The sequence below is a fragment of the Mus musculus genome, chromosome 8, assembly GCF_000001635.26.
Source record: "Mus musculus strain C57BL/6J chromosome 8, GRCm38.p6 C57BL/6J".
NCBI classification, from domain to species: Eukaryota; Metazoa; Chordata; class Mammalia; order Rodentia; family Muridae; genus Mus; species Mus musculus.
The window spans coordinates 99,048,533-99,074,216 of record NC_000074.6 but is presented as its reverse complement, the minus strand read 5'-3'; the positions used below and the strand labels follow the sequence as shown (position 1 = coordinate 99,074,216).

Here is a 25,684-nt window from a genome sequence, read left to right as displayed (position 1 = left end):
AGAACTCTGCACTAAACCCATCTGGTCCTGGGCTTTTTTTGGTTGGGAGACTATTAATAACTGCTTCTATTTCTTTAGGTGATATGGGACTGTTTAGATGGTCAACTTGATCCTGATTCAACTTTGGTACCTGGTATCTGTCCAGAAATTTGTCCATTTCGTTCAGGTTTTCCAGTTTTGTTGAGTATAGCCTTTTGTAGAAGGATCTGATGGTGTTTTGGATTTCTTCAGGATCTGTTGTTATGTCTCCCTTTTCATTTCTGATTTTGTTAACTAGGATTTTGTCCCTGTGCCCTTTAGTGAGTCTAGCTAAGGGTTTATCTATCTTGTTGATTTTCTCAAAGAACCAACTCCTCGTTTGGTTAATTCTTTGAATAGTTCTTCTTGTTTCCACTTGAGTTTGATTATTTCCTGCCGTCTACTCCTCTTGGGTGAATTTGCTTCCTTTTTTTCTAGGGCTTTTAGATGTGTTGTCAAGCTGCTAGTATGTGCTGTCTCCCGTTTCTTCTTGGAGGCACTCAGAGCTATGAGTTTCCCTCTTAGAAATGCTTTCATTGTGTCCCATAGGTTTGGGTATGTTGTGGCTTCATTTTCATTAAACTCTAAAAAGTCTTTAATTTCTTTCTTTATTCCTTCCTTGACCAAGGTATCATTGAGAAGAGTGTTATTCAGTTTCCACGTGAATGTTGGCTTTCCATTATTTATGTTGTTATTGAAGATCAGTCTTAGGCCATGGTGGTCTGATAGGATACATGGGACAATTTCAATATTTTTGTATCTATTGAGGCCTGTTTTGTGACCAATTATATGGTCAATTTTGGAGAAGGTCCCGTGAGGTGCTGAGAAGAAGGTATATCCTTTTGTTTTAGGATAAAATGTTCTGTAGATATCTGTCAGGTCCATTTGTTTCATAACTTCTGTTAGTTTCACTGTGTCCCTGTTTAGTTTCTGTTTCCACGATCTGTCCTTTGAAGAAAGTGGTGTGTTGAAGTCTCCCACTATTATTGTGTGAGGTGCAATGTATGCTTTGAGCTTTACTAAAGTGTCTCTAATGAATGTGGCTGCCCTTGCATTTGGTGCGTAGATATTCAGAATTGAGAGTTCCTCTTGGAGGATTTTACCTTTGATGAGTATGAAGTGTCCCTCCTTGTCTTTTTTGATAACTTTGGGTTGGAAGTCGATTTTATCCGATATTAAAATGGCTACTCCAGCTTGTTTCTTCAGTCCATTTGCTTGGAAAATTGTTTTCCAGCCTTTCACTCTGAGGTAGTGTCTGTCTTTTTCCCTGAGATGGGTTTCCTGTAAGCAGCAGAATGTTGGGTCCTGTTTGTGTAGCCAGTCTGTTAGTCTATGTCTTTTTATTGGGGAATTGAGTCCATTGATATTAAGAGATATTAAGGAAAAGTAATTGTTGCTTCCTTTTATTTTTGTTGTTAGAGTTGGCATTCTGTTCTTGTGGCTGTCTTCTTTTTGGTTTGTTGAATGATTACTTTCTTGGTTGTTCTCGGGTGTGATTTCCGTCCTTGTACTGCTTCTTTTCTGTTATTATCCTTTGAAGGGCTGGATTTGTGGAAAGATATTGTGTGAATTTGTTTTTGTTGTGGAATACTTTGGTTTCTCCATCTATGGTAATTGAGAGTTTGGCCGAAAAATATGGAACGCTTCACGAATTTGCGTGTCATCCTTGCGCAGGGGCCATGCTAATCTTCTCTGTATCGTTCCAATTTTAGTATATGTGCTGCCGAAGCGAGCACTCTCCAAGACTTTTATGATAAAGGGGTGTTGGATTTTGTTACAGGCCTTTTCTGCATCTAATGGGATGATGAATATTTCCTTTCAATTTATGTATATGGTAAAATATAATAACGATTATCAAATGTTATGCCATCCCTGCAACACTGAGATGAAGACTACTTAATATACTGGATAATCTTTTTATGTGTTCTTGATTCAATATGCAAGTATTTTATTGTATCTATATCAAGATATATTTTTGCATCTATAGCAATAAGGGAATTTGATATATAATTACCTTTATTGTATCTGTCTGTGGTTTTGGTATCAAGGTGACTTTTGCCTCATAAAATAAATTAGTAAATTTTCTTTTTCTTTTATGAAACAATTTTTTGTGAACTTTTGTGAAATAATTTGAGGAGTATTTGTAGTAATTTGAAAATCTTGTAGAATTATGAAACTGCCATGTTCTTTGCTTTTTTGATGGGGAGCTAATAATGACAAATGTCTGTTTAAATTATTTATCTAATGTTGATTTGTTTCATATTTATGTTTTCTAAGTGGTAACTATGGAAGAAAATGCAATTTCTTTTAGATTTTGCAATTTGATGAAGTACAGGTTTTTAAAGTATTTCCTTAATGATTCTCTGGATATCCCTGATGTCCATTGTTATGTACCTCCTTTTATTTCTATTTTTGTTAATTTGGATATCCTCTGTGTCTCTAAGTTAGTTTAGATAAAAGTTTGCCTAGCTTGTTGATTTTCTTAAACAAACTCATTGTTTCATTGATTTATTGTATTGTTCTCTTTGTTTCTATTTTATTGATTTGAGCCCTTACTTAATTATCTCTCACTGTCTAGTCCTCTTTTATAAGCTCACTTCTTTCTGTTGTAGAGGTTTCAGGTGTGCTATTGAATTGCTACTACAAAAGCTCTCCATTTAGTTTTTTTAAATGTAGGCACTTAATACTATGAACTTTCCTCTTAGCTCCACTTTCACTGTGTCCCATAAGTTTGGGTATGCTGTGTTTTAATTTCCATTGAATTTTAGAAAATATTTAATTTTCTTCTTTATATCTGCCTTGACTAATTTTTCATCCAGTAGAGAACTGTTAAGTTTCCTGGAATTTGTAGGCATTCTGTTGTTTCTATGGTTGTTGATATACAGCTTTAATTGACCATCGTCTGATAGGATTCAGAAATTTATTTTAATTCTTTTGTGATGAAGAATGTCAGTTTTGGAGAAAGTTTAATGAGGTACATAGAAGAAGGTATATTCTTCTGTGTTTGGGTGAAATGTTCTATATCTATCTGTTAGGTTCACTTGGTTTATAAAATCTTTTAGCCTTAATATTTCTCTATTTTGTTGTTGTTATTTTGTTTTGTTTTTGTCTAGATGACCTGAAAGTTGGTAAGAGTGGAAAATTTAAATTTCCACTGTCAGGAAGTAAGGTTCAATATGAGAATTAAGCTGCTTTGGGGTTTCTTTTACAAAAATCGGCGCCCTTGCTTGGGACATTGATGTTAAGAATTGAAGTGTCCTCTTGGTGGATTTTTCTCCTTTGATGAGTATGTGTCATCATTTCTTATCTCTTTTAATTGGTTTGTTTTGAAGTCATTTTATTAGATATTAAAATAACTACACCAGCTTGCTTCATAGGTACATTTACTTGGTATATATTTTTCCAATCTTTATTTGATGTTGAGATGTGTTTCTTGGCTGTAAGAGGAGGATGGAACTTGTTTTTACATCCATTCTTTTAGTCTGTACATTTTTACTGAGGAATTGGTTTTGAGAGATATCAAGGAACAATGATGATTTATTCCTATATTTTTATTCTGGTGGTATATGTGTGCTTTCATTCTTTTGGATTTGCTTGTGTGTGATTACTTATTTCCTATGTTTTATGTGTGTATTCCACCTCTTGTAGTTGGAGATTTCTTTCTAGCATTTTTCTGTATGGGTGGATTAAGAGATAAATATTGTTCAAATTTGACGGTGCCATGGATTCTTCTTTTCTTGATCTATGGTGACTGAAATTTTTGCTGAGTATAATAATCTGTGCTGGCCTTTGTAGGCTCTCAGTCTCTGCAGTGCATCTGTCCCAGCCCATCTGGCTTTTTGGGTCTCCATTGATGACTCACATGTAAGTCTAATATTTCTACATTTATATGTTACTTGGCTTTTTTTTTTGCCTTTTTATGCTCTTTCTTTGTTTACTGTGTTTAGGATTTTATTATGTTCTCTTATAGTTCATTCTGTTTGATGTTCTTAGTGTTGCTTATGTCGTTATAGATATCTGTTTCTTTTAGGTTAGGAAATTTTTCTTCTATGGTTTTGTTGAAAATATTTTCTGGTTCTTTGAACTGGAATTCTTCTTCTTTCTATATTTCTATTATTATTAAGTTTGATCTTCATAGTGTTCCAGATTTTCTTTGTGTTTTATGTAAGGAATTCTTTAGATTTAATTTGTATTGTCACTGATTCATTTTTTTATTATTATATTTTCAATGACGAGATTCTCTCTTCCATCTCTTGTATTTCGTTTGCATTTTCCTCTGTAGATTCTGTTTCAATCTCTAAATTTTTCATTTCCAGGATCCTTTCCATTTGTGTTTCTACATTATTTCTATTTCTGTTTCCAGTTCTTGAACAATTTTGTTTCCTTCAATGGTTTATTTTTCTTAACTTTCTTTAAGTGATCTATTCATTTCCTCCAATTGTTTGTTTGGTTTTTTTCTAGCTTGCTTCAAGGCATTTATTCATTTCCTCTTTAAGAACCTCTATCATCTTCACATAGTTGGTTTTAAGTTCTTTTTGTGTGTGTGTGTGTGTGTGTGTGTGTGTGCTGCAGCTATGTTGGAATATTTGGGATATGCTGTGGTAGGCGAGTTGGGCATTGATAGAGACATAATATCCCAGTTGTTATTAATTATGTTCTTACACCAGTGTCTATCTAGCCTTATGGGTTTTTGTTGATTAGAGGTCTCAGTGCTAAAGTCTGGGTTTTTCTATGTTGGGGGTTGTTTTATTCTTTGGTATCTGTTTTCTCTCTGGATTTTCATAGAGGGAGTGATGGATGTTGCCCAGTTCAGCCTGTTTGGTAAAGAGTCTTGTTTTGGTAGATTGCTGGACCAATGTGTTCTCAAAGAAAGCCTGCTAATGTTGGAGGCTTAGATAGCCACTACAAGTTGGGGGAGTGAATTCCAAAGGAGATGATCTGTGGAAACAATAGAATATATGGAAAGGGCAAAGGAAGCTAAAGCTGGTGTTCAATTGCAGAGCTGGAGGTAAGCCTGAGAGATTGGGTTTGGAGAAAAAGAAGGACTACAAGCAGGCAACCTGGAATTCTAGCAGGCATGGCTCTTTCAATTTGAATTTCTAAAAGACAATTTATAAGTTAGGTTTTATAGAAAATTTGAGTTAAAGTCATGATGGTCCCTCAAGGGCAGAAGAATTGGTGAAGGAAAGACAATTATAAAGATGCATATGCAAAATTTTCTTTCAGTGCTATGAATAGCAATTGATAATATGGAAAGGCTCTGTTCAGCAATGGCCCAGGCCCTCCTAAAGAGATCATGAGAATCTTCCTTATTAGAGCTTTAGAAGTAGAAAAGGAATCACTGAGGTAATGATCAGAGTTGGTGAGCCTAACACGGATGAAGTGCTTAGTGATTGAAATCTAAAGGAAAATCTAAAGAAAGCTTTGCAATCAGGGTGTGCATAACAAACATGTTTGAGCTGCCAAAGTAAGAGGACCTCCTCCAACTAACGACGGAGAATTGCTTCACCAGAAGGCCAGGTATATAAGAACCCCTGTGCCTACCAGATTGTAAAGTAAGAAACAACTGGAGATAACTACCTAAAAATATGCCAGAAAAGATCTAGAGAGTTTTTGAGTAAAATCAGGACTGAGGCTGGACAGTGGTGGTGCACACCTTTAATCCCAGAACTTGGGAGGCAGAGGGAGGCAGATTTCTGAATTCGAGGCCAGCCTGGAATTCAAGGACAGCCAGGGCTACACAGAGAAACCCTGTCTCAATAAACAAATAAATAAATAAATAAATGAATAAATAAATAAATAAATAAATCAGGACTGAGATGGCAAAGTATGAAAAGTTGGAGTCTGTTTTTAAAACAATTTGTACATTCTAATAAGCACAAAGAAATGAACTATGCCCAAATCAAATGAATTACAACTAGTATGAATCCCAGATGAACTATGCCCAAATTAAATAAATTGCTCCTCCTATGAATCGGAGAATCTCCAATTACTAAATATAGAGACATGTTTATTCTAACTCAGAAGTTTATTAGACTGGACATTAATCTTAGAGTTAACACATGGTACTATTAATGAACATGTTACTTGGCATGAGGAAAAAATATCTAAGTGGAGAGTGTAGAAGGCCCCAGAGATTCAGCTAAAATGATTGATCAATAGAAGCTGTAAATGTGTGGATGTTTATTGAAGAGCATAAATATTTTACAGTTCTCATTTCTGCAAATACTGACCAAATTCTGAAAAACTTACCTATTTATAACATCAATAATAATGGTGTTCTTTGAAATCTTATTTTTCTCATGTGAAATAGAATTTATATAACTGGAGCAAACCGTTTTGGAATCATTCATGTACAAGACAACAAATTTAGCAAGAGAATTCGTAATTGCCCAACAGTAACCAAGTTATTCCAGGATTTAAGAAAGAGGAATAACAGAAAATACAACAGAGATCAATCAATACAAACATCCAAAATTGAAGAGGAGAGAGGCATTATTTTATGTATACTTCTTTGTTGGCCATCCACCCAAGTGTTAGAATGCTGTCTCAAGACCCTCTCAAGTTAGAAATCTTGGTCATAGTCAAAACAAGAATGCTGCATTGCCAAAATCAATATCAATGCAGATCTCCAAGATCTGACTCTGACTCTTCAGCATGTAGGTAACACTCAGCCTTGCTCCTATGCACTTAAATTGCACCAGTCATGATGCAATAGTATAATATATATATATATATATATATATGTACACATATAAAATATAGTTGCATATATAGTGAAAATGACTAATAGATATGACATTGAAACAGGAGACAGTCAATGTAGTGATTTCTAGAGTGTTGTGAGAGTGTTGAATTCAAATATATCCTTATTAGGGGCAACCTTGGATGAGTTTGTTCAGCTTGCAAAACTCAGTCAGTCCTTACCTGAAAATATACACAGTAATAAATCACTTTCGTAATAACTTTTACAGAACGTTTCAAACAAATACACTAAATATTTGTTATACCAAATATCTTATTTTTATCATCAATAAAGAAAAGTGTCTTAACAAGTGATAATGGCACATGTCCTTAATTCCAACTATTGAGACACAGTTGATCCCTGAGTTCCCTAGCAGCCTGGTATACATTGTAGTTCCAAGAAAGCCAAGGCTACAAACTATAATCCTGTCTTAAAAGAAAAACCCAAAACACAAGGAAACACAAACACAAACAACAATAAACTAAAAGAAGATATTTTCACATAATAATAAACTTTGCTTCTTAGCTTTTTAAAAAATAACCATTTTTTAAATACCATTATTCATCTTTTGAGAAAGAGCCACAGTACGTATCCTTAACTAGCCAGCACTCCTTTTGCGTACCAAACTGGCTTCAAGCTCACTAAGACCTTTCTGCCTCTGCCTCCCAAGTGTGAGGAATAAAGATGTGTATCATCATTACCAGCTTGGCTTACAAGCATATCTTTCACATCTTTATATCACTTCTTTCCCTGTGAAGATCCTTGAGGGTCATGATTGCTTACAGCTCAGTAACTATGGTGACAGGATTGCTACTTAATGGTCAGTAGTAAAATAGCAAGGGTGAAATGCAGAATCCAGTGTTGAAAGTGAGTGAGGGAGTGTGAAGGAAAAAGGAGCATCAGAACAAAGGTTTGCTAACACAAATTTCCCTGTTATCCCTGTACAAGTCCGGTACAAAACTTATTAACATATCATTTCTACCTAACGGCAACATTATGAAGGGGCTCTTTATTTTACAAGAAGATCCACCACTTAGACTCCATTCATATTGCTTCTAAAATTCTTGGTGTTTCATGAAAACATTTTGTTTTGTCTCACAGAAAGGATAGCAGATTCCCAATACCTTCAAAAGAAGTAAAGGACCAGACCTCTATTCTCTATAACATTCTAGAAGTCGAGGTGCCAGTGCAGATTCCTTCCTGCCTCTTGTTATGTCCTTTACCTTTTGGAGTCAGAACTTCAGGCTTTCAAGTATTGCAGACATGTTCAGGGTGTGACTTTATGGGAAAAAAGCAAGTAAGAATTGAAAATAAATTGAAGCATAGTAGTGAGACAATTCTTCATTGCCCACTACTCCAAACCTCTCCAATTTCTTATATCTTCTCTCTGATGGTCGCAATGATTTATGATGTAAATGTTGAGAGAGGCATAATCTCTAAATTCAGAAGATAAAACTTCTTCTTCAAATGGGTTGCACTTTCTTTGCAAGTGAATTCGAGGTCTTTCCAGAAGAGATTCTTCCCCAGTGGGGAAGAGTCAAAGGGAATAATTCATGCCTTTCAATATACACATTCCTCTGTCATTTCAGAGCTATAGCTCCGCAGAAACTCAAACCACATGGAACTAGTAATAGCTACCTTCAGAACTGGAAGAGGAGCTTGGGGCTTATCCCTTTTCTCATGGGCAGTGAGTGTGACTCTCTTCCTCCAGCTCCTCGCTGACCCATCAGTATATATGAACAAGTAGCATTCATCAAGGAAGCAAACCCTGGGCAAATGCAAGGCTGTGAATGCAAAGAAAGAAAAGAAGGAATCAGTCTTTAAAATGACTTGTACGTTAGAGCAAGCATAGAAAGATGTACCATATCCCCATCAAAGAAATTATTACTATTATGTATCTAGACTCTCCAATTACTAGCTATAGAGACATGTTTATTTTCTCTCAGATGTTTTTTAGGTTACACATTAATCTCAGAGTTAACACATAGTCCTATTAATGAACATGCTACTTGGTCCAAAAAAGAACCCAAAAAAACCAAACTCCAACAACCTTTTTCTTTTGTTGAAAATTCTTTGAAAACTAATTGTACCATGGGCAAGTATGAGTCATGAAAGAGCCAAGACACCATAGAAATCACTATTCCCCAAGTCTTTATACATTACACTAGCCTTCTGTTAGAGTTTATTAAAATTCATGTGGTAACATCATCTTCTTGAATCAGACTTGGCTTTTAAAATATAACACAGGCACTCTAGTAGAGGAATTGTTACAACAGAAATGGCATTTACACATAACATAATAAAATAAAAGGATGAACATGAATGTTCAATTCTTGCTTTTCTACTCCATTCTTCTCTGGAATTTGATTTAGAAAAGGAATTTCAGTAGGTAGAACATAAACACTAGAGACAGAGTCCTGGATTTAAGAATCCTATCCTAGTTTATAGATTACTGATTTCAGTGTTTTCCCTCTAAGGATTATTCTTCATAAGATGTGGGAATGAAAATAAATAGTGCATGTCACAAATTAATATAATAGTTCCATGAGAGGAAGGTTTGAAGTGACTGAATTCAGTTCCGTGATTATAGATTCACTCATTCAATAAAAAATCATTAGAATTAACTCGGGCTTGGATAGGTATTTTCTCTAGTTTGAAGAGCATAATGTATTACAAATAGAGGTTAAGTGACTTACCCATGTAGTTGATATTTGGTGAGCCAAGTTCAAAATTAATTAGTCTGATTCCACAATGCACAATCAAACACATTGTGTTAATGAATGCTTTTCTTCAATATGATAGCAGGATACCACTGACTTGACAGCTTGTATGGGGACTACTGTAATTATAATTATAGGTATAAGGTCTTGGAGGGCATTTAAACCAACAGCAATTCAATAGCAATCATCAACGCCCTACCCAATCCCCAGTATCAATCTTTACATTCTTTAGTCTAGATTGTAACCTCAAGAATTCCAGACTCTACGTGTTGCTGCTAAAGAATAGAAAGGCATCATACAATGTTGGAAAGCCTCTGGGCTTTATAGTTCCAATATATGAAGTGGATATATGGCTATTACACTGCACTGGAGACTACTACAAAAAAAAACCTATCCATGTGCAGTATATATTCAATAGGACTGACCTTCATGAACTCTGTAAACTTCATGACTAGTTGACTCAAGAATAAGAATGGGACTCTTTCAAGAACTGCATGCTTGTGAATGTCAGAAGACAACTTCTTAGGATTCGTCCCCTCTTTTTTCCATATGGATCTTGTGGATGAAATCCATAAGATCAAGCTGACAAGAACCTTTTCCCTTAAACAACTTGTCAGCACCATAATCACATTTTATAATTTTATTACCTTTTTATATGGAATTAAGGAAAAGTAGGATAAGTGAGACTAATATTAACCAATTCAAATCTAGGGGTAATATTCAATAGTTAACATGATTCATCACAAAGTTTTACAAAATCGGTCAGGACTAACACATACATAACAAAAATGATAAGTGGACTAAGTAACTTGCAAGATGTGTCTGTAGCAAGATGAAAAGTAGATATCATGCAACTGGAAGGCTGTCAGAAAGTATACAGAGAAAATCGAGCAGGGATATGGGTGGGTATGATAAAGATACACATCAAATAGTGTAGCAAATTATGGAATTCTGATATCAAATTTGACATATTGATAAGTCTGAATCACTGAATCTTTCTGAATATTATTAATTAGCATTAATATAATTAATATTAAGAATTAATATTATTGTTTTTAAAAGCTTAAGCATGCAAAGTTTGTGTTGGGATATGTAGCTCAGTATGGGACAATGATTGCTTGCTTAGCATGTACAAAGCTCTGGGTTTGATTTTCAAAGTGTCAAAGAAAATGTTAAAATTTTACCAAAATACATTTATATAGTTTATGAAATTGTAACATAACCCACAATTATGTACAATGAATATACACCAATAGAAGAGAGAAGGGGGGAAGAAAGTCAGATGTGGTGGCTTTTACATGTTATCCAAGCACTCTGATGTCAATGCAGGAGTATTTCAAATTCATGTTCAGCCTGGTCTATATATTAAGACCCTGCTTCAAAAACAAAGTTAGATTGCAGAGGTGTTTTCAGTGTTAAATGCCCTGGATGTTCTTCCATAGGGCCTGAGTTCTATCCCCAGTACTCATACGGTATCCCAGCCATCCGCAACTCCAGTCCCAGATGATTCAATGTCTTCTTTTGACCTCCATGAGCACTGCACACATGAGATAAAAATATATGCATGCAGGCAAAATACACACACAAACACACACAAACACACACACACACACACACACACACACACACACACACACACACTAATAGAGTCAGGGCTCACAATTGTAATCTATGAGTTTGGTAGGGAAAGCATCAAGCCCAGCTTGGGCTTCATCCTACCCTGTACAAACAGAATCACAATCAATAATTTTGTTTTTATATTGCTGGCAAGATAAAGAAGAAGACAAATCCCAAAACAACAGCAACAACTACAACAACAACAACAACAACAACAACAACAACAACAAAAAACTGCTTGAAACCAAGACTGATGAATTCACTTTGATCTCTAAAAACTACAAGGTAGAAGAAAAACACAGGTTCTGTAAGTTGACCATAGCCATGACTGTCCCCCAAACACGTACTAATAAAGAAAAATAAGCAATCGAATGGGTGGATAATAAAAGAGTAAAGTCTTAGTGTCCTGAGGTTAAGGAAGTTATGTAATATGCATGTAAAATTATGGATAGGAAAGGAAGTATTACTTAGTACCTTTTTATAATACCCACCATATTTTCTGTTCTAATTTAAAAAAAAATGCCTGGTCATTGTTAAGAAAATTTTATTTCCGTTTGTCAAAAGCATTTTTGGTTATCCATAGTTGTAGCATTTATATCTCAATAGGATATGTGTAACATGCAGACATACCCCTCTAATTTCTAATGCAGCCTAACCTAAAATCCATGCATTTCAATAAAGGTAGAGGAACATAAATTCCAGCCCTGTTGTGGCTGGTTCAAAGACAAGGCTTCCAATTAAAAATCCTTCCCTTTTCTCTACCCCAGTAGCATTTCCAGCATAGATAACAATCTTACTTCAACATCTTTAATATCATTAATGATTGGCTCTTTCTACAGAGAGCTTAAAAGCCTGTTGAAGACACTGGCAGACCTGAAGTAGGTTGGTAGAAGGTTACACAGCAGGGAGAGCTAGTGATCTGAACATATTAAAGAATGTGTACCAGAATTAAAAGAACCAGATGAGGGCCACTTAAAAAGTAACACTTGAATACAAACCAACTGCTGTTTTTCAGATAAGAACTTTGGAATGAGGATGTAATTTGCAATTTCCCTTTGGGCCTGTTTTCACAGGCAAAATCAAATAAATGGATGAGGTGATCAATACTAGGAAGAATGCTGTGTGCAGCGTATGTGGCCAAGAACTACAAAAAAATGAAGAATCTGAATAAAAATAAAATCTTGCTATCTTGGAAATCAACTGAAGGGAAACATCATTGAACTGATGATGCTTTTTACTTGAATCACTGTCTAAACATCCAAGTTATCTTTGTTTCCTACTAACACTAATGAACACGGTGGCAATTAGTTTGGGTAGTTCTATTATGGGGGGGGGGACATTTGTACTTTGATTTACAAGTATGCCATCCTCAGAATCTTCCTGCAGCACCAGTGACACAATTATTTTCGTTTTATGTATAAAGAAACTGAACATTCAATTTTCCACAAGTTCCTACAGACACTGAATATTACTGTCTACAACTGTAGCAGACTGAATACACCCTCACTACTCTGATCTCAGAAACTAAGCAGAATCATTCATAGTTAGTACTTGGATGGAAAAACAAACCAAAACAATAAAAAAGAAAAAGAAAAATGGTACCCTCGTTGTTAGTATTTCATCTTGAAAATGACAACTTAAGTGTCCCCATCGCAGGATCACTAAATGTGTTCTTTCTTAAAACATCATACTCTCCTACCTCCTGACACATTCCTGTGCTTTAACCACATTTGAACATCAATTTTGGAGGCAGGAATTTGTTGTGTATGCTTTTCACTTATTTTCACACTCTCTACTTTTTTATCTTTTATTTATTTATTTATTTATTTATTTATTTATTTATATTCCAGATTTTATTCCCCTCATCCACACTTCAACTGTTCCACATCCAATACCTCCTCCCCACCCCACACCATGTCTCCATGAGGATGTCTCCACCACTTACCACCCACCCAACAAGACCTATAAACTCCCTGGGGTCTCCAGTCTCTTGAGGGTTAGGTGCAACTTCTCTGATCCAGACCAGGCAGTCCTCTGTTGCATATGTGTTGGGGGCCTCATATCAGCTGGTGTTTGCTGTCTAGTTGATAGTCCAGTTTTGAGAGATCTCAGGTCCAGGTTAATTGAGACTGCTGGTCCTAGTACAGGGTCATTCTTCTCCTCAGCTTCTCCCAGCTCTTTCCTAATTCAACCACAGGGGTCAGCAGCTTCTGTCCATTGGTTGGATGCAAATATCTGCACCTGACTCTTCCAGCTGCTTGTTGGGTCTTTCTGACTACAGTCATGAAAGGTCCCTTTTTGTGAGCACTCTATAGCCTTAGTAATAGTGTCAGGTCTTGGGGCATCCCCTTAGCTGGATCTCACTTTAGGCCTGTCCTTGGATCTTCTTTTCCCCAGGCTCCTCTCCATTTCCATGCCTGCAGTTCTTTCAGACAGGAACAAGTATGGGTCAGAGTTTTGACTGTGGGGTAGCAACTCCATCCCTCACTTGATGTGTCTTCCTGTGGGAGGTAGGCTCTATAAGTTCCCTCTCCTTTCTATCAGACACTACATGTAAGGTTCCTCCCTTTGAGTCCTGAGAGTCTCTTAACCCCCAGGTCTCTGGTGCATTCTGGAGGGTCCCCCTAACCTTCTCCACCCAAGGTTGCCTGTGTCCATTCTTTCTGCTGGCCCTCGGGGCTTCAGTCCTTTTCCATCACCCAATACCAGATCAGGTTCCCCCCTTCTCCCAACCAGGTCTTTCCCTCCCAGGTCTTTCCTACCTTCCCAACTTGTAATTCTTTTCTTCTTTCTCCCAAGTGGGACTGAGGAGTCCTTACTTGGTCACTTTGGCTTGTTGAGCTTTTTGAGTTCTGTGGACTGTATCCCTGTACCTTGGGTATAATGTACTTTTTTTGTTTTGTTTTGTTTTTGTGGCTAATATCCACTTATTAGTGAGTACATCCCATGCATGTCCGTTTGGGTTTGAGTTACCTCACTCAGAATGATATTTTCAAGTTCCATCCATTTGCCTCTAAAACTCAGAATGTCCTTATTCTTAATAGCAGAGTAGTATTCCATTGTGTAAATGAGTCACATTTTCTGTATCCATTCTGTCATGGGACATCATGCTCTCTAAACTGCCTCTTATTTCCAGTATAGAAGTCTCCACCTTCTTTGATATCTTTTTGCTAATCGAAATGGGCTGTGCTTTCACTGCCCAAATGAATGGCTGAGACAGGATGCCCATTTTTGTATAATGTCCTTTAGTAATGAGAGAAATCCATTGCCTCTGATGCCTTTCTCTTCTCAAATTAAAACAGTGAATAGAGCAATGCTTTACCAAGAAAACAGAAGCCAAGCAGAGTATATGAAATAGTAAATGTTGTAAAGGTTACAAAGACCACAAAAATGTTGAGAAGCCAAACCTGGGAGAGGAGGCATAATGAACACTGAGGATTATTCAGATTTGAATGGGGGTTCCACTAGGGAAAAAAATCAAATAAAAGTGAGGAAATAAAGAAAAAAATGAGAAATAGACTGAAAGCTTTATTGCAGGTTCTCAAAGAGAAAATTATCATAAGTTTAAAACCAAAATAAGATTTAACTGTAAAAACATAGTAACAAACAACCCAGGAATCATTTCTGAATACGAATTACTCTGCATATTGATACATTTATAAATAGGTGGCTAAAAATTGTAATACAGAATAATTACCATAAAATTCTCACATACCATTTCCTGAATTTCTTTTCCAATTATACTTATTTTCTGATATTTAAAAAAAATGTTTCAAATTAAAAATGAAACTCATTTCCCCTAAATAAATAAGCTCTTGTTGCATCTGATCACTGAAAGTTAACGAGCTATTCAATACCCACAGCAGTTTTTGTCCACCTAAATGATTTCTTGGAAGAGTCGAATGTTGAGGGCTGGAGAGGTCGCTCAGTGGTTAAAAGCACTGACTACTCTTTCAGAGGTCCTGAGTACAATTCTTAGCAACAATGTGGCTGCTCACAACCATCTGTTATGGGACCCAAAGACCTCGTTTGGTGTGTCTGAAGACAGCTACGATGTACCGATATACATAAACTAGATATAAATATAAAAATAAATCTTAAAAACATAAAAGAGTCAAATATTGCCCCTGTTTCCAGAGGACTGTCTACTTTCACTTTTTTGACAAAGAAAGAAGATTAAAAGGCGCTTTATTCCTGCAGAGGGTGAGTAAAACAACATTATCTACTTCCTAACGTTTGTGTGTGTGTGTGTGTATATATATATATATATATATATATATATATATATATATATACACAAGATGTATATATATCTCAGGAGATTGAAGGGATTCTTTCTCCAGAGACTCAGTGAAGATTTTTAAATATTATTTTACTTGATTTCTGAAATGTCCATACATTTCTACAATGTATTTTTGTTATATCCATCCACCACTACCTCTTCTCTCCAACTACCAAGAGCTTCTATATTCCATCTCTCTTGAAACTTCATGTTCCCTTTTGTTTTGTTTTCTTTCTTATTTTCATTATTGTTATATTTTGCTATTAATAGTGCCTTGAGTCTAATTATTGATGCCCATATGTGCATGGGTATATGGCTAAATACTCAACATGGGGAACCCAAAGCAGCTGTATCCGTAAAGTGACAGTCCATACTTTAAAAAACCATCACCTACCAATGCCTGCCTACTCATGGGTGTAGCTTCAGAGGGCCCTTCCTTAATCTGTGCTGAAATTTTGTCTAGAATGTGGTTTTGCTGGTTGTTTTCCAACAATGCTTGTGGTGAGCCAGTGTATGGGACAGTCAGGTCATGCCAGATGTTAGCATCCCAGTGCTCCTCTCCATCTGCCAACTCTTATGTTCTCAAAGGCCTCTCTTCTATGGTGATGCTACTGGAATGGAATGGTTGATACAGATAATTCATCCCTAACTGAGCAATTACAGTTACTTCTCAGCATGTTGACTACGTGTGGATCTCCTCATTAACCTCTACCTACAATAAAAAGGAGCATTTCTCAACCAAGTTGAGGACAACATGAGTCTATGGGGTAAGGGTATACGTATTTAGAAGTCAATTTGAAAGCATTGCCATCTAGAAAAAAAGCACTAATCCATTCTTCCCTGAGTTTAGGATCTTCCAAGTCATGCGTTTTAGACAGCCTTTGCACAACCAGGCATGGAATCCCTAATGTACAATAAATGCAACCAGAAAGCCAGACATGCCCCAGCATTCTGTATTCTCTGTTCGCTGATTCCAGAGACAATGTGATCTGTTACTTCATGCCTTGGCTGCCATGCCTACTCTAAAGTACTGGACTTGCAGTATTATTAAATTATACAGTATTATTAAGCTCCACATAAACCAGGATCCAAAAATATTGTCTTTTTTTCCTTAAGACGCTTCTCTCGGATGTTTGTTCAGAGCAAGGAAAACAGTAACTAAAAGAGGGAAGTATTTAAAAAAATGAGTATTTTCTTAAGTTATAAATAGTACTGTCAACCTGAGATATGCATAGGTTTGGACAAAAGGAGAGATTAATACCCTTAATACAAAGCCAGAGAGGAATGAATGCCTTGCCTCATAATGGGGAAAGCTATGCTCATCAGATGAATAGAAATCTACTGAGCAGAGTGGCAGCCCATACAGCTTCTAATATGACAGAGGTATCCAAGTAGTATAAGGCTAAATTTTGAGTGTATGACTTTTTAGAGGAAAGCACCTTTTATAACAGGTGAACTAATTTGAGATTTGCCAGTAGGAAAGGCTTTGAAGAAGAAATGAAAAACCCCGTTCAAAAAAGGAGCAGCAGTGACACACAGGAGCCAAGGATGTATTCACACTGTCAGCAGTGTTGGACTATGCCACACTCTTCATCCCAGATCGTGAGAAGATCAGAGTTGGGTGTAGAAGGGGCCTAGTAAAACAGGAAAGAATGAAGTTCAAAGAGAAAACAACTATGTTCCCTTCTTTACCAAATTTGGCAAGGGCAGATGCTTTCATGTAGCATCTCAAATCACCATGTAGGTGAATTGGGAAATGTTTAAAGTGATATTTTATCAATTCTTTTACTTCTTTTTACACACACAATGTGTAAGTGTGTGTGTGTGTGTGTGCTTTGTAATACTTGTGGGGGGTCCAGAGAATAAAATTGGGTAGTCCGTTCTCTCTTTCCATTATGAACATGCATTTTTAACTATATATTTCCAAAAGATTATCTGAGTACACATGGCAGCAGACTGAGAAATTCCATGATATGGTGTTAATTTTGCACATCTTTATAAGCATCCTTTGTTATGTAGGAACATCTGAGGGGAGTAAGGCACTGTATATCATCCTGCCAAATCTGTAGCCTTTATTAGAGCTTAATTACTCTGAGTATGGTCTGCAGCAGAGGACAGAAATTAGAAGTAAGACCCGGGGTGCTGGTGAGATGGCTCAGCAGTTAAGAGCACTGAGTGCTCTTCCAGAGGTCCTGAGTTCAAATCCCAGGAACCACATGGTTGCTGACAACCACCCGTAATGAGATCTGAAGATAGCTACAGTGTACTTACATATAATAAATAAATAAAATTTAAAAAAAGAAGTAAGACCCACCTTTCTTGATGGTGGTTTTTGTGTAAGGGTCAGTCTCCAATAAATATAATATAAAGCAAAAGATGCTTTCATAGCTGAAGTATACCTCACTGAAAGGAATTTATTCAAAGTTTGCTAATATTTTAATATAAATTATTGTTGCTGATTGCTATTAGAAAATTTCTACTAATGTGATCATCTTATTTGTTGTTTCTTTTCCTTTATCTAGCTACTAAAATAAAAATCACCTTATATTTCTGGCAGAAATACCCCTGGGACTTGTTAATATAATTTTATTTTGTCTTCTTACTCAATTGACCTTTTCATTGTTATGAGATGATCTTTTTAATATTGATTATATTCATTCCTCTACAACCTACTTTTTATGTTAATATAGCCACCCTAGAAGTATTATGACTAGTATTTTCTTGAAGTATTTTTCAGTTACAATTTTGAGGATGGTTTTACATGGTAATTTCTTTGTGTTTATAACTATGATTGAGAACTTGAAATGACATGAGTATCTTTTCATCATCACATATACAAAGCAATGTGCTTCAAAAAGACAATTTATTAATTCCAGTATCTTATATAACTTGGCCATACTAAGCCCTATACCCACTGCTATCTTCCATCACCCCTATTTGCAAATAATCCTTGTACTTTCACACTATATATTATACATAGGCATACTTATTCAAGACTCTCATGTTTGTATTATGTCTATGTTTCACATATGGAGTAAATATATTTTCTTTTAAAGTGTGGCCTATTTCATGTAAAATGATGATCTACATTTTCTTATACATTATACAACTAATAAAATTCTATTTTGTTTATATACCTCTATTACTATCTACCTATTCATGTATTAAATGCTGAGGTGGATTCTATGATTTAGTAATTCGAAAATGTTCCATAATAACCATAGTTACCACTCTACCCTGGGATATCTAGTCTCAGAAGAACTAAGCATATCTTCTCCCCTGAGTCCCAAACAAGCAATATAGGTAAGAGAACAGGATCCAATGGCAGGCATTACAGTCAGAGATGGCCCTTGCTCCAACACTTAGGGCATCCATAGCAAGCCCAAGCGATACATCTGCTACAAATATGTTGGGGGGCTAGATCCAGACCCTGCATGGTTGTTCGTCTTTGTGAGCCGCCATGGGCCCAGGTTAGTTGACTCTGTAAGTCTTCTTATGGGATCCTTGTTCCCTCTGGCTAACTCAATTTTCTTTCTTTCTTTTTTTTTTTTTTATTAGATATTTTCTTCATTTACATTTCAAATGCTATCCCCTTTTCTAGTTTCCTCTCCGAAAGTTCCCTCCCCCGCCTCTGCCCTGCTCCCCAACCCACCCATCCCCACTTCCAGGTCCTGGCATAACCCTGTACTGGGGCATATAATCTTCGCAAGACCAAGGGCCTCTCCTCCCATTGATGCCCGATGAGGCCATCCTCTGCTGGCTCACTCAATTTTTATCCACTACACTTCCACAAGACTTCCTAAGCTCCAAGCTCTTCCTGATATTTGGTTGTGGCTCTGTGGATCTGTTTCTAACCACTGCTGGTTGAAGCCTCTCAGGAAACAGTTATGCTAGCTTCCTGTCTGCAATAATAGCAGACTATCATTAATTATGTCAGGATTTGCCTCTCTCACATGGACTGTGTCTCAATTTGGGGTAAACATTGGTGGGCTGTTCTCTCAGTCTCTGCTCCATCCCTATCCCTGCACATCATGTAGGCAAGGCAAATTTTGGGTGGAAGATTTTGTGGGTGGGTTGATGGCCGGCTCTATCCCCTGGAAGCCCTGCGTTTTTTCAGCTTTGCTGTTCTGGTCTTTTTAAATAACCTTGTTGGTTGAGAACTATTATTATTATATTTAATTGTCCTATTAGTTAAATAAACTGTGGAGGGTTTTGTATTTAATTTATTTTATGCCTTATATGTTTCAAATATTAATCTATATCAATTGTACATAGAGTAAATTTTCTCCTCAATGTAGCCTGTGCTTTCAGTGGTTTCTTTTGTATATATATTTCAGTTGGAGATTTAATATATTTTCAATATAAAATTATTTTAAAGAGTTTTTATATGATCCACTCTCATTATATTCTTTCTCCTGCAGCAGTTCCTACATAATAATCGATGTCCCTATTCACCCAACTTAATGTTGTCTCTTTTCCTAGTTAAAAATATAACAGCCCTAAGAAATCAAAATACACAGAGTAAAAATATAAATAAGATGAAAAATATCCTAACAAAATAAAACAAAAGTACACACACACACACACATTATTGACTCTGTTTTGATTAACCAACTACTCTTGAACATTGGACTTTAGGCCACTTCTGCTCCTCAAAACTGAGGTTTTTCTCTTTTGAGTTTTTGCAGGTCTTATACATGCTTCCAGTCTCTGGGGGTTCATATGTATATCTGTCCTAAGTGTTTGGAAGATGACCTTTTCTTAGAATCATCCAACACCTCTGGCTCTTACAATTTGCCAGTCTCCTTTTCAGAATAGACTCTTTAAAGTTGGGATAACTGGTTTGAGGAAAACATACCACTTAGAGATGAATGGTACACAATCTCATTCTTGTCATATTGTCCATCCTTTAATTAGCATATACTATATGAAGCTTCTCTAATGAGAGATGAGTGATGCTCTGATCATTTGGTATAGAAATGTGTCATTCAGAATAATTTTATTACTATGTTCCTTCAAGATTATATAATTGTAGATAAATTTTCTCTAGCTCATGACCTATCTTGCCCCTTTAACAGGGTCAGGATTGGATTCTTTCTCATGCAATCTTCATTCGCTACTTTCTAAAGAACTGAAGAATTGTGCCACTATTGCACTAGTATATCTTGAAGTCAGGTCTCTGTTTTAAGACATGGATTTTATAGCTTATAGCATGTAATTCCTACTACATTGCTCAACACCTCAAAATCTGCATTCCACTGTAACTCAGTTGCCTTTAGTCCACACTTAGCACCCTAAATCTGCCCTCAGCTTAGTTGTTTTCTAATCTTCTGGCTGCTACCCTAGGCCCAGTCAGGGAAGTGGCCAGTGGCCACTCTGTCCAAGATCTCACACAAATGGTGACTCTTTCTCTCTCTCAGGCAATGTCACTCCCTAGTGTCCAAACATTATAATATATGATCATATGGGAGCCAATCACATTCAAGTCACCACACAGAGCAATTTTTAATGTAAACACTTTATACTTAGAGCATTTCATAAATTATAAGATACTGTTTTTCGATACTGATATACTATCCAGGAATTTTTACCTTTTATTGTGAAGATTTTGGTTTCTTTTATTTATTTATTTTTAATAGTTAATTTTTTTAAAATTCACTTTACATCCTCATTACAGTGCCCTCGCTACTGTCCTCCTAGTCCTACTCTTACAAATCCCTTCTCCCATTACTGCCTCCATTTTTCTTCATAGGAAGGGAGGAAGATGCCCTTGGGACCACCCCACTGTGGAACATTTGTCTCAGCAAGACTAAGCAGAGTCAACTAACCTGGTCCCAAGAGGGATCACAGAAAGTGAACTACCAACCAAAGAACCAAAGAGCATGCATGGGCTGGCCACATATTTGGGGTTCTATCTGTAGGATTTTCCTTCAAGAAAAATATATTCTTCAACAAATCATTCACCATAGAATATTCTTTATATATATATATATATATATACATCTATCTATCTATCTACCTATATATGTATATATGCTTTTCTTGTCTTGTTCTTGGGAAATTTTTATTACATCTTTGTGAGAATTTTTACCATATTGACATTGGCCACTGGATTTTCTTGGCATATTTCCCCCTCAATGAATTAGTGTGTTAGTTGTTATTGAAATGTGTTCAAGCTATATATTTTATCTTCCACAGATGCTAATTTCCCATGAAGTATATCAGAAGAAATTTCATTGTAGATCTTAAATTTAAGACTGGGAAATAGACATTTAACTAAATAAAACCCATGTTCCTTTAACTTTGAGATTACTGTTTTTATCTATTAAATTTAACAATATAGCTACAGTTTCTGTTTATTGTCTAAGTTTTAAAATTCACTTTACATCCCTATTGCAGTCCTTATTCCTCTCCTCCTTTCAGTTCTAGCCTTACAAATTCCTTCCCCCATTTGTCACCTCTATACTGCTTTATAGTATCTATATTTTCTCTTGACTATAGGTTACATATATTTGTTTGTTCTTCACTCTTATAAATTTGTTTGAATTAAATGCTATTAGTTAACCAGTATCTGGTTCATGTTAGCACTTAGTATATCATCACTTTTCTTTGGAAGCAATTAATTTAATTTAATTCCAATTTTTAAACCGTTTGAGGATTATTCAAAATTAAAAAGTTACTGCAAATTTTGAGTGCCTATTTTCCTATAAATTGGTGTTTCCCTAATCATATGATATGCCTTTCTAATTTCTCTCCTCCCATTGATGGCTGACTAGGCCATCCTCTGCTAGATAAGCAGCTAGAGACAGGAGCTCTGAGGATACTGGTTAGTTCATATTGTTGTTCCTCTTGGAGTGGGTAGATCGGGGAGCAGAGGGAGGGGAAGGGTATAGGGTATTTTTGGAGAGGAAACTAGGAAAGGGGATAGCATTTGAAATGTAAATTAAGAAAATATCTAATAAAAAATAAAAATAATCTATTTTTTTTTCATTCAAGAGTTCCTATCCTATGTGAAGCAAAGTATTCAGAGCCCTAAGACAAACACAGAAGTTGTTTATTGATGGGTCTATAATTATCCAAGGATGCAAGAACATTGTTCATATTTATTTATACATACAATTCTCATTTTACTCCTCTAAAATTTTGTTTTCTATTCACACTCATACCTGTGTCCTCAACTGAAGTAGACTGGGTTTAACTTTGCTTATAAGTATATTAAAATATTGAGTTAAAATGTTTCCTGCCTTAAAATCATTGACATTTCTGTATGTGTTTATGCACACCTTTAATCTGACCACTAGGGGCAGAGGCAGGAAGGAAGATTTCTGAAAATTTGTGGCCAGCCTAGCATACAAAACAAGTTCTAGTACTGCAGGGCTAAATAGAAAGATCTTGTCTTAAGCAAACAATCAAAAAACCAAATGTAAATATAATGATATAGCTGTAGAAAATGGAGTGAATTCTTTATTTCTGGAAGTACATTAGCACTGCAATACCAGAACCATGTTGCACAAAAATATATAATAATTCATAAATTTGTAAGGAAAGAATTAAACATATCTATAAGAAAAATCATAGTTTAAGAAGCAAATATTGACAGGATCTCTATATAGTTCCAGAAGTCTCAAAACTTGTTCTGTAAACTAGGCTGGCCTCAAATTTATAGACATCTACCAGCCTATGCGCCCAGTGGTCAGATTAAAGGTATGTATTGTCATATACATATTTGTCAGTGATTTCAAAGACAAGAGATAATTTCATTCAACATTTTAATGCCATTTGTTGAAATTTAATATTTTTCACTTTATTAAATTGTGGAATGCAAAAATTGGAGTGGTGTGTATAGAATTGGAATGACATGTGTAATATGTAGTGAAACATTTTATTGTTTAAATTCTTGTGGTCCAATTCCATGAGGAAGCATAGATATAATAATAAGTGTAAATATATCAAGTGTTGTTGGTTAATTTGCATACTGAAAGACCCTTACGAGGCATTATAGAGGGATTGAAGAAATGACTCAGTAGTCAAGAGCTCAGTCTAATATTCCAAAAGACCCAGGTTCAATTCTCAGCACCAGCCTAGCAGCTCACAACTGTCTGTAACTCCACATCACAGAGATTTGATGCACCAGTGCACATGAAAATTAATCATTACAAAAAGAAGCACTTTACATGGAATTACACATATGACTCCCCAAATCTTCAGGTCTCTATCAATTTGGGTACAATAAAATTGCTTGCTGGAGCACAACAAGATAATTCAAGAGATACCTTACAATTAAGGCTTAACAACAGTTCCTGTTGAGGAATAACTCTGGGGAGCTGTCCTGTGATGTCTACATATACGCACTGGCATATGTACAAAAGGTCAAATGGATTTGCTTTTTCCTTATATTCACCCACGTATTAACAGGTTAAAATACAGATGAAGGGCGCAGAAATGAAATGGTTGGAGAACAAAAAGATACCTGTGTAGGTCACCCTTATGATTGAGGCAGAAATCACACCAGACTCATTCAAACTCATCTTGTCTTAAGCAAACAATCAAAAAACCAAATGTAAATACAATGATATAGCTGTAGAAAGTGGAGTGAATTCTTTATTTCTGGAAGTACATTAGCACTGCAATACCACAACCATGTTGCACAAAAATATATAATTTTTGACCCCCCCACACACACATACACACACACCTGCATATGTATATAAACATGCACACACATATGTACAAATGTAACGATAACTAAATGTAAATGTAAGAAAGGGAATACTCTCTCTCTCTCTTAATATTTTTAGTAAGCAGGAAGTCAGTATAAAGGTTCTATAAAATACTAAAAGTATCAGGGACACTTCTATAGTGGCTGTATTAATTTATATTCTTTCCAGAAGTATTTAATGGTTGTTTTTTACTTGAGTCATCTTAAAATTCAGTGAGGCCAATCATGAAACTGGGATAAAAATCTCAGCCTCGATTCTTTGATAGCCTGAGACTACCATAATATTGTATACAGAAGAGTTCTAAAATATGTACCAAAAACTGGTGAAACTTCATGTGAGTGTTTAGGAATTAGACAGCCTGAAATAGGATCATATTCCCTAGACTTTCCAGAGTTAGTTAAATGTACCTTTTCTGGTTAAAAAAAATGTAAAGAATTTAGAGTTAGGGACCTTTATAGAAATGCTCAGTGCTAGAAGGTAGTGCATGTCCATTGTCAACAGGGACAGCAAGACTAGGAAATCAAATATCATCTGAAACTATTTTAAAAGACTCATACAAAAAAAACCCTTCTTTTATTTTAAAAAGTATTAAAATGAAATCATGCATGACTTCAAAATGTATTCTGATTTCTCTATAATGCCTAACAATAGGGCATTTTATCAGATTACATTTTCAATAAAAGAAAGCATTTGAATGAGTCTGGTGTGATTTCTGCCTCAATCATAAGGGTGACCTACACAGGTATCTTTTCGTTCTCCAATCATTTCATTTCTGCGCCCTTCATCTGTATTTTAACCTGTTAATACGTGGGTGAATATAAGGAAAAAGCAAATCAGTTTGACCTTTAATGTAAAGTCATATTTGAATGATCAAAACAGCACTATTTCCAACACTAGAAAGAGTATGAGTCTTGAGATACAAAAGCACGTGCCTTTCTCAGCAGCCTGGTAGGAATGATAATGTAAGCACGGCTTGAATGATAATTTTATCTACATAGCAGCCTTCCACCCTCTTGCCTTCACTGTATATGAAGACTTCTGCCCAGAGATATATGTTTAGCCAAGCTGTTTTAATATAACATATTAAATTTTAAAATGATTCAAGGACAAACACTGAACTTCGGCTCCCTGCAGGGTGCCACATTTTCTTGCACCATTTCCCGCCTTTACTAGCAGCTATTTTACCACTAAGCCAGGAAAGAAGGAATTATGCAGGAAAACTGCTATCAGCTGGTACCCCTGCTGGATTACACAACCCAGAGCATAATAGCTTTCCCAGTGAAGCCTCAGACAGCTTGGGCAAAGCCATTAACTACTGCTAACACCTAAGGGGAGAAGTGAGTCCACGCTTCCTAGGTTTATATATCAAAAAAAAAAAAGTTATTTCAAATGCAGAAGGTCAGACCCCATCCTTATTCTTATTCTGCTGCTTTAGGATAAAAATGAGGGAATGCACATTTTTGTTATTCTTGCATTCTTATATATAAATTAATGTAATGAATGGATATTTTATTTTAATTGTACTGTGCATATATTCTACATGCACAAGTGAAAGTTAGACAAGTTTGGATTTAAAATGCCA

General features: G+C 35.9%; 1 protein-coding gene and 1 non-coding gene across 10 annotated transcripts in view; one reads left to right on the top strand and one right to left on the bottom strand.

Annotated features, from left to right (window-relative positions):
- The window catches only part of Cdh8 (cadherin 8), a 393,196-nt gene that overhangs the window by 343,450 nt on the left and 24,062 nt on the right, over nucleotides 1–25,684 (top strand). The window contains exon 1 of one of the 9 annotated variants that reach the window (XM_017312551.2): nucleotides 15,481–16,149. The exons of the other annotated variants lie outside the window; for them this stretch is intronic. Within the exon in view, the coding sequence (XP_017168040.1) occupies nucleotides 16,137–16,149 (13 nt within the window). The 5' untranslated portion in view covers nucleotides 15,481–16,136. Of the gene's footprint in view, nucleotides 1–15,480; nucleotides 16,150–25,684 lie in introns of those variants that run through there. 9 annotated transcript variants of the gene reach the window in all.
- Gm24693 lies at nucleotides 1,648–1,754 on the bottom strand. The gene has a single exon (XR_003947636.1). It is a non-coding gene; the product is annotated as a U6 spliceosomal RNA (small nuclear RNA).